This window comes from Orbicella faveolata, unplaced genomic scaffold (genome assembly GCF_042242905.1).
Source record: "Orbicella faveolata isolate gen_17 unplaced genomic scaffold, um_ofav_v1 contig_46, whole genome shotgun sequence".
Lineage (NCBI taxonomy): Eukaryota > Metazoa > Cnidaria > Anthozoa > Scleractinia > Merulinidae > Orbicella > Orbicella faveolata.
Window position 1 is genome coordinate 24,782,501 of NW_028301576.1, and position 13,281 is coordinate 24,795,781.

The 13,281-nt window shown below is 37.8% G+C and overlaps 2 protein-coding genes across 4 annotated transcripts in view; one reads left to right on the plus strand and one right to left on the minus strand.

The window, feature by feature from the left end:
* The window catches only part of LOC110058133 (uncharacterized), a 7,324-nt gene extending 142 nt beyond the window's left edge, over positions 1-7,182 (plus strand). Inside the window, exons 1-6 of one of the 3 annotated variants that reach the window (XM_089277877.1) lie at positions 1-261; positions 388-468; positions 1,616-1,831; positions 2,654-3,039; positions 3,491-3,694; positions 4,856-7,182. The exon at positions 1-261 is cut by the window's left edge and continues 142 nt beyond it. In XM_089277877.1, the coding sequence (XP_089134003.1) occupies positions 1,681-1,831; positions 2,654-3,039; positions 3,491-3,694; positions 4,856-5,194 (1,080 nt within the window). In that variant the 5' untranslated portion in view covers positions 1-261; positions 388-468; positions 1,616-1,680 and the 3' untranslated portion in view covers positions 5,195-7,182. Of the gene's footprint in view, positions 262-387; positions 1,832-2,653; positions 3,040-3,490; positions 3,695-4,855 lie in introns of all 3 variants that reach the window. The other 2 variants (XM_020764722.2, XM_089277876.1) reach the window with 2 other exon arrangements.
* On the minus strand, positions 6,143-10,572 carry LOC110058132 (uncharacterized). The gene is made up of 5 exons (XM_020764721.2): positions 10,475-10,572; positions 8,734-8,919; positions 8,118-8,518; positions 7,088-7,273; positions 6,143-6,708 (listed from the first exon to the last, which is right to left on the minus strand). Exons 2-5 carry the CDS (start codon positions 8,897-8,899, stop codon positions 6,361-6,363), a joined length of 1,101 nt encoding a protein of 366 aa, XP_020620380.2. The 5' UTR covers positions 8,900-8,919; positions 10,475-10,572; the 3' UTR covers positions 6,143-6,360.
* Between the last annotated feature and the right edge of the window lie 2,709 nt (positions 10,573-13,281).

Consider the following 13,281-nt stretch of genomic DNA (forward strand, 5'->3'; position numbering starts at 1 on the left):
ATCAAAAGCAAACAAAACCCTCCATCAATTACTATTTTCTGTTAAAATCCAACGTCAAAGAAGCCGTCAACTGCCACGAAATGACTGACACAGAATTAAGTTTTTATTGTATGCATATTTCTGCGATTGCTTTGATCGCATAGCGACACTATTCATCGACGTTAAATTCACTGTCTAAATGACTTTGTAATCGAAGTTTCGCAGACGTCCGAGATTTAAGTCTGCAGAGGTCCAGAGTTCACTCGAAAGCTATAAGCCCTGGTAAACATATTTTTTATTATTGTTTTACGGTAATGTTCAAAGTTTTATATTTTGGCATATTGATTAACGAATAAGTTCTCTCGTCAAGTAGAAGAATGAAGAAAATAACATAAAAATACATTTTAGATAGATAAAATCCAAGATGATACTAGAGAAAAGCCGGTAAAGGACAGGAGCTTTTCTCGTCAGAGAAACGACGATAAGCTGGTGAGAGTTTTTTTAAGGGTTTAATTTAAGCAATGACGACGGCGACGCCAAAGACGACGTCTAGTAAAAAATGGATTTATCTGTTACCTTCAAATTTCACAATTGTCTAGTTCTGATGAGTATGCGAATCGGTCTAAAACTCAGGAAACACGAAAAGTTAGCTGTCGTGGCTCACGTTCTCCATATCCTCAGAACTAGTTCATTTCACGTTGTTGATTTGGAGAAATTTGAAATTTGAAATTTTTTCTCATCGGCGTCGCCGTCTTTGTTGATTTAAGCTCCCTCATTAATATTGTTTTGAATGCCCGTAACAAAATGTAAGCAAAATATTGATCACGTTACTCGTTGACGGTCGACAAAATAACATGAAACAGTTTTGAATTAAGGGAGATTAGTAAGCGACAACTGCGGCGAAGGCAGTGACTAGAACAGTGCACATTTGCACTTGTCTTGTATATCTTGTTGTCTATCTTAGAGTATTTTGGATCGAGAAGTCCGGATTTGAATTCTCAAATCTAGGTATCGGATTTCTCACTAAAACGCCAGAAACAAATTTTGACCAAAATCCTTATTCGAAGTCAGATTTTGATTGACAAATCCAACCTAGGGTTGTATGGATATGTAAATTTTGAGGGCTTTTTCGTTCGGAAAATCCGCCGGATAAAGGAGTTGCAAAACTGTTCTCGAGAGCAGTAGTCTCTTATCCTCCAGTTCAGGGTGCGCAGTTTACAGCAATACCTAAATAGTAGACCGTGCTTCCGATTGGGAAAGCCAGATTTCGGAATTTTCAATACAAAGCGGTTGATTTGCAGCCGAACATATCTACACACCAATGTGTGCATAATTGGAGGAAAACACACCGTGCTTACAGGAACAGTTTTGCAAATCCTATTCCAGATTTTGAAAAAAAGAAGCAAACAGCAAATCATTGAAATTCAAGTCGTTGATTGAAGAAGCTTGAAGAAAGATTTTGGGGCTTCAAAGTCTGGCTTTTAATTTCTTTTATTATTGGGAATTCCAAAATCCGGAATCAATATCCTTTTCGGAATCCTTATTACTCATTAAAGAGCACATCATCCCCTCCAAATAAACAACATTTAATTATCAAATTCTATTTGAAGTTAATTTTATTCAGGTTCTTTATCAGCCGTATTTTACAGGTTGTTGATCATTGCTGAGCAAGTTTCATTTCAAGGAAGCCAGTACGAAAGGATGAAACTCAGCCTGAAATCTTCGAAATCTCTACTTCTACGCTTTGGGATTATGATTCTCGTACTACTCGCTGCTGGAAGATATCTTTGGAACGGTCCGGGTGCGGGCCCATCGTTTCCAGAGTACTCAACTTCAAATCAATCCTCATCAGGTAACTTTACCATAAATTGAATGCCTGAAAATTATTAGTATGAGCTTATTGACTAACTGGGTGGACGGAGAAGGGAAATTTTTAAGTCTAGACATACCGAGCGCGGACGGAGCTCAGTCTAATCTGCGATCATCAGGCGCTCAATAACAGGTTTGACCAAGCGCAGCGAGTTCCGTTCATCCAACCGAGAGCCACCGTTCGGTCCAACCCAACTCAGTGATTTCTTTTTCTCTTTTTTCTTATAGCACCTTGCTAAGCTTGATTTCCTCAGAAATCATGAAACATTTTCATCGATTGGTCTGAATTGCATGCGCTAAAGAGATTTTTGACATGTGCGGTACTGGAGGGCTTTTTGCAGAGAAGCTCATGTCAACCTGACTAAGTCTTAACAAATTAACAAATTAGTTTCTCGGTAGGATTAAGTGAGAAGAGTCACGGTCGTACAGTGATATAGCAAACTACGGTAGTTTATCGTGGTAAGAAAATACAGAACATGCTTCGCATTTTGACTGAATAAAACCAACAACATCTGAATCTGCCATAATGAGTGGCTGAAATACATCATGACAACGACTTCTCCAGTTGGGACTAATTTGATCATGCGACAGAAACCGGAGATAAGCAGCGGTCTGACGAGCCCATGCAGACCTCACTTTACTTGATCACAAAAAATTTATAAACCCATAGAGTTATCCTTTTCAAAGGGAACGGTAATTTTGTGACAGTAACTGCCAAGCACTTGTTTGACTTTTTCACTCCATTGTTGCTGCTGTATATTGTCATTGTTTCTCGGCCACTAGCATTATTCTGTATATTGCATAGTCTTTCAGGACTCTCATTGTATACCTGGTAGCCTTCCTGACAGCTTAACCAAACTTTACGAGCTCTACGATGACGTCGAAACGTTTGTTATGTTTATTGGATACCCAAGAAGTTCACACAGTCTGGTAGGATCAATTTTAGACGCACATCCAGAAATCATCATTCCCCATGAGTATCACATCGTTGAGCAGTGGAGCATCTACCAAGACGACGCCCTAAGAAACTCCGGCATGCAAAAATACGTTCTCTTTTATAATTTGCACTCACTTTCCACATGGCAGGCCTCTTTCGGGAGTAGAGCTAGAAAACCTGTTTTTCTTGACGATGGAATCTATTCTTACAATGTTCCTGGGACGTGGCAAGGAAGTTTTAATGGTAAACTGAAGGTGAGTGCAGGTGGGTTGTTAAACCATTTGAGTAATAGGTGCGCAGATCTCAGCCTAGTTCTAGGTTCATTGTGAGCGAATGATACTAAATGATAAGATAAAAGCGTTTATGAAAAATGATAGGTGGTCTGCAGCTGACGTTGTTAGATATGGACCATGCTCTCTGTGAAGACCAATTTGGATTGTTATGACGGGTGCTAGTGCATCGGTGATAACTCTCAGCATTTATCAGGTTACGGTGACGGTTCTCCCATATTTTTACATATGTGAAAAGAACAACCGTACACGTAGAGTACCTTACCCACAAACACAGGGTGCGAATCCGGACCGCGCAAATCACATTCCAGCAGGCTAACTATTAAGACACCGCGTCTCACACACTTTTTTTGTTTAAGCATCTATATCAAATCCGTCCTCTATATAAAAACCCGATCTCTGCCTCTTTTGGCAGGTCATCGGAGACAAGAAAGGAGGTGGAACAACCATGGAGCTGACTGAAAAACCTGAAAAGTTTGCGATTCTTACAGAACTCAACGAGACTCTTGACATCCCTTTAAAGTTTCTGCATGTCATTAGAAATCCTTTCGACGTCATCTCGACTTGGGTTTTGAGGCTCTTTAACGTAAGACGCCAAGTAAATGATGGAAAAACTCAGGTACTTATCCAATACACTGAAACTGCTTTCGACGCTTGAAATAAGAACTGACAAGTGGCCCAATATTGTTTTCGTCTCATAAATAATTTATTTAGTTCATAAAACTTATTGCTTAGTGAAAAGCTAGCGCGTCATTAACTGACAACAATGTTTTAACAACAGGTAATACTTCGTATGTACCTATCTATTTACGCAATCCTTGAATTGTTGATTTCCGAGTGCCTATAGCTAGTTTTTGGGTAGGGACGTCACGGAAGACATATCAGGGTCTACAAATATACTTCACTGACACATCTCTCTTGATTATCAGCGACTACAGTAAAACTCCGCATATAATAACCTAGAATTTCCGAGGTCAGAGTGAACAGGTTCTTATATTTTAGGGCAATTTTTCACAATTCAGGCTGATTAGGTTCTTAATAGGTTCTTGTTTTTTAGAGGTTGTATGTATTTTCTTTTATTCCACATGGACAAAACTGAGTGGTCGCTAACTGCATGGCTCAGGAGATAAAACAATCAAGGTCCAAGGAAAACCTCAATACATTTCCATATCTTATTTTACAAGATATTTAGATTTTAAATTGTCTATATTGCACTGTAGCTTTATGGCAAACATATTTCTAGTGAAAATCCAACACACAGTAAATCAGAGGAAACATATACACAAGAACTTTTTGTCAGAAATTGCTCACACGATTTTAAAAAGCCAGATTTAGACCATCAACATTGGAGTGATTCGTTTTTATAAGAACCTATTTTTTTTTTTTTTTTTTTGCCAGGCCGAACAGAGTCTTATATTTTTGGGTATTTAAATGCTAAATTTCAGCAGTGAGATTCAGTTTCAATAACGAAATCCTGAAGTCAGTTAAAATCTTTGGAGAATTTGAAACCATATTTGCAAAGCTGATACTTCTAGGTTTTTGATACAGTCCACGAGTGGTAGATATTTAAAAACTTGTAGTCCAAAAATTTATACCCTTGTGAACTAATATAATGGTTCACGAGTGGTATTTTTTTAAATACTTGTAGTCCAAAAATTTTTACCCTTTTGAACTAATATAGTGGTCCACGAGTGGTATTTTTTTAAATACTTGTAGTCCAACAATTTATACCGTTTTCCACTAACGAATAATTTTTACTTGTGTTCTTATCAATTTTCAGATAGACAAACCCGCAGCATTAGACAATGCCATAAAGTCCTTCTTTGAGCTTATCGAGACCAACGAAAGAATAAAACAGCTTTATGGCGATCAAGCAGTGTTGGACATTTTAAGCCATGAACTGATATTAAAACCGAGAGAAACAATGGAGACAATATGTTTATTTTTACGAGTCAAATGTAATGAGGATTACCTTCATCAAGCGGAAAACATCCTTTTTGGCAAACCATCGATAACAAGAACAACAGTGGTGTGGACTGAGGAACAAAAGCAAAGAGTTTACAATGAAATGAAGAAATACTCTTTCCTGCAATCGTTCAATTTTGATGAAACTTACTGATAACATCATGCACGGATATCGCAAACCAGTGAATTTTCCATGCAGTCTACTGTTCCATGGCCGAGGATTACTTGGACACGAAATATTCGAAAATATACACTAATTAATGCTGCGGTCATAATGATGATTTACGTTCTTTCAAAACACGGTCACATTACCTTACGTGGTTCACAAGTTGCGCTCTTGCTTATTTACTTTTTTGTAATAACGTCCAATTTTGGGACGGACGCTAAGCGTTATTTTCTTTAGTATAAAATCCTTTTGTTCTTAATAGCCTCTTAATTTGACTGAAGATCAATGTTATCTCAATGCGCAGTGGAGTAATAGTGACAACGGATTCTATAGAGGATGATACTGAGGGTATCCCAGGTGTGGGGAGGTCCTAGTTGCCTTGTTTTCATCACAAATGTGCTAATGTTCCCTGCCACCAAGTTGAAATTGACCCTGCTACCGTGGTCACCAACTAACCCTAACCCTAAACCCTCGATAAAACCGCAAAAAGCTCCAAACTTAAAATCTAACTTATCATTTTCCTAAAGATTTAAATGTTAAGAATGTTAAGAGTAACATTTTCAATAATAATAACCTCAGTGTTAAATTCAGTGTTAAATTCCAAAAGTGACTACGACAAAAAGAAGTTAGTAAATCGAAATGAAACAGCGAAGCGCAAAAAAATTTAATTTTTCAGTCGGATTGATTGAGTCTATGACAATTCACTGTCCATCTGAAAACTGTCATTTCATTGGCAGAACCATATAAATCGACGTGACAGGGTAACGGACTGGTAGTGACCCATGAAAAGAAGTGAAATGGTTTATTGTCGCTCTTAAACAGGTCTACGGTTATGGTGTCAGCTGTACTCTAATAAGAAGACTCCTTTCATTATTTTAAGTGAACAAGGATCAATACTAGCAATCAGTAATTCTACAGACATTTAAGTCAGGAACGAGCTTTTACAAGGCAGGTTGTATTCAATACAATAGATACGCTTAAGTAACAATATACAATGAAATGGATATAAACTCGATCTGATATTGATGCATAAATTGGCTTTTTCACAATCTTTCCCATTGTTGATACTTTTCGTTGGCATTCCTGTGCGATTTGGTCAAAACGCATAGATATAATGTATCTATTCGACAAAAGTTTTAAACTACTAGTTTAATTCAGTGAGTAAAGCTGGAAACATCGTCAAAGGTAAAAGATTGAAGGAAAGAGTACTTTGCCCCCTCGGTTGTAATCAAATCTCTGTCTTCTTTCCTCCATGCAACAAGATTTCGACTTCTTGTGGAATGACCATTCAATAGCCTTTCAACTTTATTAAGGTAGCTATCATAACACGTGACGTCTAGAAATATGCAGATCTTCCTTAGCGTTTCCCTTGAGTTAAAAATAAGTTGGTCGCTAGAGATGTCCAAGACTGCATTGCCGTATAACTTTCTTATTCGTTCGTTGGTCTCTGCAACGGTAAAGAAGTTTTGTACGGCATTGCGAACTGCTCCGGTGTCGTTTATCTGAAAACGAAATAAGAATCAATATTCGTTAGTTGAAAATAGTCTTTGAAATCATCAAGAGAGATATGCATAGCAGCTACAAAGATCCAAAGGTCTTTTAACCCATGTTCAAAGGTAGAACAACTGATATTGTCCTTTACTCGCACGTAGAGATCCTCTGTGAAAGCTGCTATTCTCAGGCAAATGCTTCATATGGCTACCATGTCTGTTTGCGATCGATCAAACCAACAAGGCTGTCACATGCTAAGCATTGAGTCTGTACATTTTATTTCACCTATGAGGAAAACCACTATCTATACTTAACATAGATTATCACTCGTTTCTTCGTCCGCTCCAGAACCCAGGTATTACATTAACCTTTCATAACTTTTTGCCTTACCTTTTTCTGGGGGTCAAACGGGTGACTAATTACACTGGAAGCAATGACATCGTATGGATTTGAAATAACGTGAATAAACTTGACTGGAACACCAACTACATTCTGGATGTCTTCAAGTACTTTAAAGGTTCCTGGTTTTTCCATCAGTTTCTTAGATGTTTCCCATCCGCTTCCATCTCCGAAAACCTGTCAATCCACGTGAAATGCAACATTTCAGTTGCTTTTCAAAGAAGCAAGTAATTATGAAACAAACCTATTCATGGTCACATTATGTAGTTCTAAGATTAAGTAATCATTTACGATAGGCCACGTTCGATATATCCGATATTCTAACATGGCGCCGAGGCTTTCAAGATAAAATCGTAAAATTTTCAAGTTTCTTTTGTCCCTCAACTCCCAAAAGAGACTTGGATGGAAAGAAAACACCACCAAATATAGACGTTTGTCTTGAAAGCCTCGGAGCCGTCTTAGAATATTGATATATCGAACGTAAACTATTGGGGACGATGCCAGTTGTAATAACATATTCACGCTTAGGTAACATAACATACTAAAATGGCTATAACCTCGATCTGATTCTGAAGTATTAAATGGCTTTTTCCACAATATTCCCGCTCTTTTGTGGCGACTAGCTGACCTTTTTAAATAAACAAAACATCAGAAATAACCAAAACGTTTATGGTCAAGCAAAATGATTTTAACTTGGTTCTTAAAGAGTGCTACTAGGGTTAAAACGTTCGTCACAACACGTTGATTTTTGGTCGTGTTATTGTTGTTGTTGTTGTTCTTGTAGGTTAGTCATCAATCAATAAGGCAGCCAATTATTCACTCATAGCAGTTGGTCAAAACTACCCCGTTCTGTGAAAATGGGAAATTCTTTCGTTGTTCCCTTCACGTTTTTTTTCCTCGTGGAGGTTTTTCAATAGTTGCTCAGTCTTGTAAACTCATCTCAGCTGGAAAAATCATGCATCAACCAAGTTTGGTTATCTAACTTGAAAAGTAAGTAAATCGAGTGGCAAAATTGCTTAACTTTTAATTTTCCACTGATTGTTCCCTGCCATGCATCAGGAACAAAGTTATAGTGTATACCATTGCCTTTAGAAGTCCATAACCAGAATTGGCTCGGTTTATTGGCTTTGTTTCTGAAGACTGCTTGAAAAGTAGAAAGATAATGCATATCGAAAAACAACATATGCTTTTGCTGGCCAGAGTCTTGCAGGCTTTTGTGCTGGAACATTTTCCAGTTCCCAACAACATCGTATTCTTGAGGAATAAGAATTTCGGGATGTGCGTCCAATATTGCTCCTGTAAGACTTTCTATGGTATGGGGGTATCCAATGAACATGACGAACGTTTTGACGTCATCGTACATTCGGTATAGTCTTTTAAGGCTCTCTGGTACACGTTCAGGATTACAGGAGCTCGTGTGGACTGTAAAAATTAAATAATAAAGGAACAGATATCAAGCTAAATCAACTTTCAAACGTTTTACTCTTCCAGGTTAAAGCCGTCCGAGTAATGTAGATCTCGTAAGTTTTGTTACTGTATTGAAAATCCAGTTTCCTACAAGAAAATAGCCTTGCAAAGCTCTTTTTTCTCAATTCTTAAAAGAAATCCTGACTTAATATCATAAAATATAGGTGTACTTTGCGAATGGGTTAATTGTAGTGCAATCTCTTGATAAAATGTACTCCAATCTTTCGTGGAAGGTGAATTCTTCCAAAGGATATTTCTTCTTGCTATTACTACCAAGATGGCGATTCCAAAGCAAGCAACGAGGGGTTTGAAAGAACACAAGCGAATTCCCGTCATGGTGTCGCAATAGGAATATTCTGTTAAGTGAAATGAAAAGAAAGGAGATTAGAAAAAAATGACAACAAAAGAACCGATGCGAATAATAAATCTATAAATCATTTCTGTTTACCATTTGCACAAACCAGTGACGAACCGGTTTCTCCGCGTAAAAGCTAAAACAACCATGTTTTAGTAGTGCCCATATTCGAAGATAAGACGAAAAAAATGTCTGAGTGCTTGAAAATATGAAATTTCCATCGTGCATGATACATCTAAGGTATTACCGAGTTTTGCTATCGATTAAGGCTGCATGTTGTGTCACAATACCCCTGGTCACATGGCCTGAGAATTATACATGCCATCGCAATTTAATCTGGGTCAGGCCAAGCGATAAAACACTAATGAATATCATCTACCACAACGTAAATCTTGTAAGGCTGTTCTAACAAACTGTTAAGTTGGCGATTGAAGAAAAAAAACAAGCCGGGGCTGGGTTAGCCTGCGTTGCAGCCGGACGTGTCATAAAATCCCCGTTTTAGACTCTGCGGCGCAGGCTAGGGTTGGGTACATATCTGAACAAGCTGGGTATATATCTGAACCAAACAAAATCATAAATTATTCCTCTCGCATTCTTATTATTTTCATTTCTCTTCGGTTTACTACACCCACTGAATAAACAATGTCCCTTTTCCTTGAGCATAAAATGTTCCGAGTGGCGAATAGTTTTCAGGAAAAGTCACCTAAACATTTTTTTTCCAAAATATGTGACCTTTAACGACCAATCGTACGGGACTAAATTTCAACGCTTACATTATAAACGAGAATATTCAAATGTAGAGACTTTTGAAAAGGCACATAAATTACGTTGTTTACCGAACAAATCGTTGCCAACAACTGGACACATGGACTGAGGCAGACTTTTGAGAAGAATAACACCTCTGCTAAAACAATTGACCACTGAACGTAACTAATCGAGAAAGCGAAATTGTACATAGACTGTTTGAAAACGAAACATTAAATTAGAAAATTGAAAGACCCGGTGAATTTCGCTTAATGATCCAGAAACATCACGTCCGTGAAATAGATTAAGGTAAATATGTGGACAGCTTGCGTCTGCAGAACGCAAGCTGAACCACACTCCACTTTTCTCACAAACGCAAGCCGGCCATACAATTTCTCTAGTCTATTTAACGGACCTAAATTCATTCAAATTTAAGCCCGCTGAACGCAGATAAAATAATCTGACAGATCCATCTTATGTTCTTTGTTCTCAGTGGACACGCGAATTATTTAGCTTTCTGTAAGAATATTTAAGTGTACAAGACGAAACTCAGACACGAATAAACCAACGAAACCACCTTGCCTTTGAACGCTTGGACTTAATGTTCGTGAACACTCTTTGCAAAATGATCTAAAGGAAATAGTTTATCATAATTTTAACCCCAATGCAAAGAAACCCGAAATAACTGAGGAACAAATCTTGTGAAGCTGTGCACTATCCGGTAACAAGAAATAAACACGATAGGAATATTACACGCAGAACTACACTTTAACGACCAAAGCGGTTGCAAAGTAATGAAAAAATGTACTTACCACTTTCTCCGACGAGAAAATTGAAAGACCGAAATATGTAAGCTTTCGGCGACACTTAATGAGCCAGAGTAATCAATTTTTACACGATAAGAAACCATGTTTCTAGGATACTGTAAATAGCGTTGAAGCATGCATTCAGTCAAATAAGCTCCCATTGTGCTTCTCTTTTACAAAGGACAATGCTAAGAAAAAACTGTGGCTTGTTTTACTTCCGCCTTCCACAAACCAAAATCGGCCTATTTTAATTTAACGTAGGATCTAGTAAAATTTGATACTTTGTTTAAGAAATTTATGGTATAAATCGCGTTTAAAGTGATAAACACATTTGCCAAGTCACTCCAAACGCGGTCTATGTGGTTCTTGGTTCAATTTCAAATAAAGCCTTTGAGCCATGGCTTAGTGGTCAACATGGTCGAACATGAGCTTGAATAGAACAAACATTTTGGAATAAAAACGTTCTCTGGTTAAAAATATATTAAAAACATAAGCTTTCGGCTATCAGTCTATAGCCTTTAATGAATGAAAAGTGTGGCGCGCAAGCGAAAATATATACGAATGGGGTGCGAAGAATTGAGAATAGAAACAAGGGTGAAAAAAGCTAGAAGATAAAAATGTAAATGAGGCTGATTACAATAAAATCGAGTATTGCCTAGGCAACGGTTTTGAGTTGTTTTCCGCGTCGACGGTTTTTGCTGTGTGCCAAGATTCTAGTGTTTTTCGAACGCGGTAATTGCCTTTGTCAATGACACAAGCATTGTCGAAATCAATGGAGTGATTGTTTTGCCACGCATGGTTGGCAACATTAGAGCCATTTGAATAGTTCTTCAAGTTTCGTTGATGTTCCTTTTTTCGGGTTTGGAAGCATCTTCCGGTTTCTCCTATGTAATTCCAAGGGCAGTCTTTACATGGAATTTTGTAAACAACATTACATTGAAAATCGGAGGGTTGTCTGAACTTTGGTGACGGGAATTCTTGTTGAAGGGTTTTAAGGGGTTTGTTGACAGCTCGGATATCATTTTTGCGGAGTAATCTTGTGAGGGGCTCGGTTAGGCCGCTGATATAACTTGAAAACAACGGCCAAATTGCCTTCTTAGACACCTTGGTTTCCAGAAGAAATGGAGTTGCCTTTATTTATATATTTCGGAAGCCAACCCATACTAACCGTTATTTGGATTTCTCTTCCCATCATGCAAAAGAACACAAAATCAGCACGGCCTCGACCCTCTTGTTCCGGGCATCCAACCTCCCTAGCAACTTTGAAGGAAAAACACGTGAAACCAATCATGTTAGGGCCGCGTTAGAAGCTAATGGTTACCCACCGGCTGTTATTTCTAACATTCTCAATAAGAAGCCACCCCCATCTACAGTTCCTCCACCAGAAGAACTGGTTTCTATGTTCTTAAAATGGGCTGATCCATCTAATATGTACCAGGGTTTTGCATGTCTCCCTTACATCAGCGGCCTAACCGAGCCCCTCACAAGATTACTCCGCAATAATGATATCCGAGCTGTCAACAAACCACTTAAAACCCTTCAACAAGAATTCCCGTCACCAAAGTTCAGACAACCCTCCGATTTTCAATGTAATGTTGTTTACAAAATTCCATGTAAAGACTGCCCTTGGAATTACATAGGAGAAACCGGAAGATGCTTCCAAACCCGAAAAAAGGAACATCAACGAAACTTGAAGAACTATTCAAATGGCTCTAATGTTGCCAACCATGCGTGGCAAAACAATCACTCCATTGATTTCGACAATGCTTGTGTCATTGACAAAGGCAATTACCGCGTTCGAAAAACACTAGAATCTTGGTACACAGCAAAAACCGTCGACGCGGAAAACAACTCAAAACCGTTGCCTAGGCAATACTCGATTTTATTGTAATCAGGCCTCATTTACATTTTTATCTTCTAGCTTTTTTCACCCTTGTTTCTATTCTCAATTCTTCGCACCCCATTCGTATATATTTTCGCTTGCGCGCCACATTTTTCATTCGTTAAAGGCTATAGACTGATGGCCGAAAGCTTATGTTTTTAATATATTTTTAACCAGAGAACGTTTTTATTCCAATATGTCTTATCCTGGTTACAGTTCTATTTTTACTAGAACAAACATTGTTTTTTTTTTTTTTTGCAGGAACCCTTTTGGTAACAAAGCTGAGACTGAAATTAAAAGTTAAGAATTTAAATTTTGAAAACACCGTAAGAATACACCGGAGAGCGTTTCTTAGAAAGTTGATCTCTTTGGAAGAAGAGCATAGACTTTGTTACAGTCAAACCAAGTGAAGCGTACCCCTCAAGATTACATACATTAATGAATTAATTATTTGAAAATTGAACTCGCTAGTCATTTCTAAAATCAATATTAAATTGAATTCTTTTAACATTAAACCCATTAGCTGTATTCTTGGAACGGCTAGTGGGTTCAATTTTCCAATAATCAATTTATTATTGCATTCTTGAAAGGACTAGCGGCTTCAATATTCAAATAATCAATTCATTAATGTAATGTTAAGGGGTACGCTTCACTTGGATGGATTGTAAAATAGAAAACTTGAGTCTATAAGGCCCAATGGCCAAATGCTTTTAGGGACATAATTCAACCTAAGCTATGAGCGTGTCTTATTGCATGCAGAATATCTTCTGTTTTGTGCAATTGACAAGTTTGTGGTAACGACCGCATTGACTCATTGAGATGCCAGAAAGACTATAAACAATAGGCTCGCCTCCTGTCATGTTCGACGTTTTACCCCGACTTACTGATTTCCTCATGATCAGTCATAAACCAGTTTTACTTCATTTAAAAC